At 28.6% G+C, this 4,709-nt stretch overlaps 1 protein-coding gene across 1 annotated transcript; it reads left to right on the plus strand.

The window, feature by feature from the left end:
* Positions 1–1,805: 1,805 nt before the first annotated feature.
* LOC107907268 (protein NUCLEAR FUSION DEFECTIVE 4) lies at positions 1,806–3,942 on the plus strand. Its single transcript, XM_016834569.2, has 2 exons — positions 1,806–3,238; positions 3,399–3,942. Exons 1-2 carry the CDS (start codon positions 2,010–2,012, stop codon positions 3,826–3,828), a joined length of 1,659 nt encoding a protein of 552 aa, XP_016690058.2. The 5' UTR covers positions 1,806–2,009; the 3' UTR covers positions 3,829–3,942.
* Positions 3,943–4,709: the final 767 nt, after the last annotated feature.

Genomic DNA, 4,709 nt, shown 5'->3' on the forward strand with positions numbered 1-4,709 from the left:
TTATATATTTTAATTAAAATATATTTAATAATAATTATGTTAATTTATATTTTACAGTATCATATATTATGATTTGAGTAAATTAATATAAGAATATTAATTATTAAGAATTTTATTAAATTATATAGTTTAATTAAAATATATTTAATAATAATTATGTTAATTTATATTTTACAGTATCATATATTATGATTTGAGTAAATTAATATAAGAATATTAATTATTAAGAATTTCATTAAATTATATATTTTAATTAAAATATATTTAATAATAATTATGTTAATTTATATTTTACAGTATCATATATTATGATTTGAGTAAATTAATATAAGAATATTAATTATTAAGAATTTTATTAAATTATATAGTTTAATTAAAATATATTTAATAATAATTATGTTATTTATATTTTACAGTATGATATATTATGATTTGAGTAAATTAATATAAGAATATTAATTATTAAGAATTTCATTAAATTATATATTTTAATTAAAATATATTTAATAATAATTATGTTAATTTATATTTTACAGTATCATATATTATGATTTGAGTAAATTAATATAAGAATATTAATTATTAAGAATTTTATTAAATTATATATTTTAATTAAAATATATTTAATAATAATTATGTTAATTTATATTTTACAGTATCATATATTATGATTTGAGTAAATTAATATAAGAATATTAATTATTAAGAATTTTATTAAATTATATATTTTAATTAAAATATATTTAATAATAATTATGTTTAAATATGATTAAATTATTTATTATTGATAATAATAATCTTATTATAATTTAAATAACAATAACAATAATCATTTACCAAAATAAATTTATGCTAAGGGTATTATAGTCATTTTAGTTTTTTCCATTATGCTATTACACCTCTATTCCATTCAACCAAATACAAGATTACTATTACGCCTCTATTCCATTACATTCAACCAAACAGTGGATTAGCTATTACACCTCTAATCCAATACACCTCTAATCCCAATACATCTCTAATCCAATACACCTCTAATCCAATACAGCGAACTAAACGTGCCCTTAATTTGTGGTTTTGGATGGTTAAAAATTAAACACGCTCCCTTAAAGAATGTCCATAAATAAACATGCTGTGTGGCCCCCAACATAAGCATTAATTTGGATCACATCTCATCTCCCTTGCATGAATGATGTCACCACTGAACTCACCTATACGATTCTACCACAGTTCCTATCCTATGTTTTGATTCGATTTAATAGGAGTTTTTAAAAAGAAAAAAAGAAAATTGAATGCAAAGGCTAGACATAATAAGACTCTTAATTAAAATTTCCGAAATTAGGTCGAAATGGAGTTTTGATTAAATTTGTTCCGCTTGGTTCCATCTTGAAAATTTTAGTAAAATATTTTTCTATTAAGTTCATAAATAATTTTAATTAAAATGTTTTTAACATTTATAAAATTTTATATGATTTAACTATTTTGTATATATTTTAAGATTTTTTATAAAAATATAAAAGACATTGCATACAATTATAGACTGTGACATACAAATTATGAGAATCAACGACATGAACAAGAGCATATATATGTGTATATATATAAAAATTTTATATATATACATACAAAATTTATATTGCATGAGGCTCTGCCATGTATGAAATAAAAAAAAAAGGCTTATGATGTAAATATAAATATTAGGACCCTCAAAGTGTATATATACACGTGTAGGCCTAGCCCATATATATGTGTCCGTAAACATAAGCAGCAAATATGCTTCCTTCTAACACACACCAATAAGGTAACAATGATGAAATTCATTAATGAATTATAAGATGTGTGGTAGCGATGCTAAAGCATCTTTTAATCTTTGTTGAAAAAGCCACGTCTTTTGTCATTCTCAATTGCCAAACACAGAGACACACTCAATTCCTTTAAATACTCCATTAGTAGTACCCACAGCACTCACAATTTCAGTTTTATATCTTCTTTCGCATTTGGCTTTGGCCATGCCTCCAACTTTTCTTCAATGGCTTAGTCTAGTTGCGATGATTTTGCTTCAATCCATAAATGGAACTAACTCAAATTTCCCAGCTTACTCATCCCAACTCAAGCATGTCCTCTCTATGTCACAAATTCAGCTCAATAACCTTGCCTTTGCCTCTGATGCCGGTAAGTTGCTCGGGTGGCTTTCAGGCATAGCTGCCAATTACTTGCCCATGTGGCTGGTCCTTATCCTTGGTTCATCTCTCGGGCTGGTTGGTTATGGAGTGCAATATCTCTTCCTCATAGGCCGTGTCTCCAACTTGCCATATGGTGCCGTTTTCTTCCTCGCTATGCTAGCAGGAAATAGCATTTGTTGGATCAACACCGTTTGCTACCTCGTTGCTATTAGAAACTTCCCCCTCGACGGCCAACTCGTCATAGGATTGACAGGTAGCTACCAGGGACTAAGTGCAAAAATCTATACAGATATTGTGGATGTCATCTACCCTTCTTCAGACGGGAAGAGAGCCAGAGCCTATCTTTTACTTAGCTCTATCTTACCCCTCATAGTTAGTGTCATAACTGCACCGTTAGTTAGAGTTATTAAAGTTATGAAGACAAAGAGGGCCAAAGATGCATTTATATTCATTCTTGTCATAACAATAGCCACAGGAGCCTTTGCTGTCATGGGCAGTATAGGATCAACATCAAGCTTGTTATCACCATTTGCTAGTGCAGTTGGAATGCTAACGTTGCTATTAGCCCCACTTTTAATCCCCTTAGGTTTGGGACTAAGACATCAAATTAAGCAACTTGCAGAGGAAAAAGTTCATATAGAGGAGATTAATAATGTTTCTATGGACAAAATGGAGAGTGGGGTGAAATTAGATATCAGTGAAATCGTAAGTGAGAGCCCAAGTGAAAGTTTCGAGTTAAGTTTTAGTTCTACCAGTGAAGAATTTAATGGAGAGATAAGAGAAAGCAATAATGGAGATGATAGGATAAGTGACACAAACGAGGTAATTAGTGTGATAGAGGAGATCGGTGTGAAGGTGATGCTAAGGAGATTGAACTTTTGGTTATATTTCTTTGTTTATCTTTTCGGTGTTACACTGGCCTTGGTTTTCTTCAACAACTTAGGACAAATAGCTGAATCTCGAGGGCGTTCAGCTTCTTCTCTTGTTTCATTATCGTCTTCGTTTGGTTTCTTTGGTCGTCTCGTACCATCAATCGTGGAATACTTTGTCTCAAGGTAACGTAATCCAAGCTCTTAACTCTTTTTATTTTTGGCAAAGTTATCTATCTAATATCTTCAGTACAGCAATATAATTTAAACCAATGAGAATCAGTTGAAGGTTGATGAATGCATTGAAGTAGCATATTTAATTATATTACAAATGGTGGAATTTCAGGAGAAAATACATGATATCGAGACCAGCATTTGTGGTGGCATTAATGGCACCAACAGGAGCAGCCTTCTTCTTATTACTTGCCAACGACACCAGCGTACTATGGCTTTATATTAGCACCGCCATTATAGGAGTGTGTTCGGGGGCAATTACTACCATATCTGTATCTTTAACGACGGAGCTATTCGGGACCAAAAATTTTGGCGTCAACCATAATGTTTTGGTGGTCAATATTCCCATCGGATCCTTACTCTTTGGTTACCTAGCAGCTGTTGTTTATCACAAAGAAGGAAATGCAGAGGGGAAATGCTTTGGCATGGAATGCTACAGAAAGACCTTTAGTTTGTGGGGTACGCTTTGTTTTATTGGAACCTTCCTCGCTTTAATCCTTTACGCTCGTACCCGAAAGTTTTACAACTCGCAAAGATCATAGGGTAATAGAAACTAATTATATTTTATTATTGGGTTAGATTTAACTTGCTAATTATTTTTGTATTTGGGTTTAACTTTTAAAAAAAAATTAAATTATGAATTTTATATTTGTTCTCGTATTGGTGTTTAAATTTCGCATTATTTTTATATTAAAGTTTAAATTTTAAAATTTAAAAAAAATATTGAAAATTAACTTAAAATATATATATTTAAGTTTTAATATAATAATAATTAATAAATTAATTTAAACTCTAATACAAATATAATTATCAAATTCAAGACTTAAAAAAATATTATTGAAAATAGTTTAAAAGTTAAAAAAAAATTTAACCCTTATTTATTATACATACACAAAATATACATAAATGAAAAGCGATGCAGCCTAGTAAAAGTTTTTTAGCGGTAATATTGATTAAACAGCAACAGCAGACTTGATTGCTTTGATTGAAAATAGTTTTGCACGCCACTTGTTCTATAATTTATTTTAGGTTTGCTTCACATCAAATACATTGAAATGACGTTCTTTCACTCGTTATATTCGATGCTGGTATCTATAGTCTGGTTTTCTAATTTTTACATTTTATTTTGATATTATAAAATACTAACGTCTCCTCTCTTATTACACTATAAACCCTTATAAATTAAAACATAATATGAAAATTTATACTTAAATTGATATAAAATTAATATATGAAAACACCCTTAAATTATTTAAAACGCTCCATTTCTTCTTTAATTTCCTAGACTCGTGTTCTTCTTTGATTGAACAATTAATATTGACATCTACCAAATGTTAGGCGCAAATGCAAATTAATTGCCAAACAAACAATTCTATATATGTTATATTTTGTATATATCATTATATGATATGTAGGTAGTTAT

Source organism: Gossypium hirsutum, chromosome A05 (assembly GCF_007990345.1).
Source record: "Gossypium hirsutum isolate 1008001.06 chromosome A05, Gossypium_hirsutum_v2.1, whole genome shotgun sequence".
Classification (NCBI taxonomy): domain Eukaryota; kingdom Viridiplantae; phylum Streptophyta; class Magnoliopsida; order Malvales; family Malvaceae; genus Gossypium; species Gossypium hirsutum.

What these genes read in the sequence shown, in the direction of transcription:
- LOC107907268 (XM_016834569.2), top strand. Translation starts at nt 2,010, where the DNA reads ATGCCTCCAACTTTTCTTCAATGGCTTAGTCTAGTTGCGATGATTTTG. An exon ending in GTGGAATACTTTGTCTCAAG is followed by an intron (nt 3,239 to 3,398) that starts GTAACGTAATCC and finishes GTGGAATTTCAG; the next exon opens with GAGAAAATACATGATATCGA.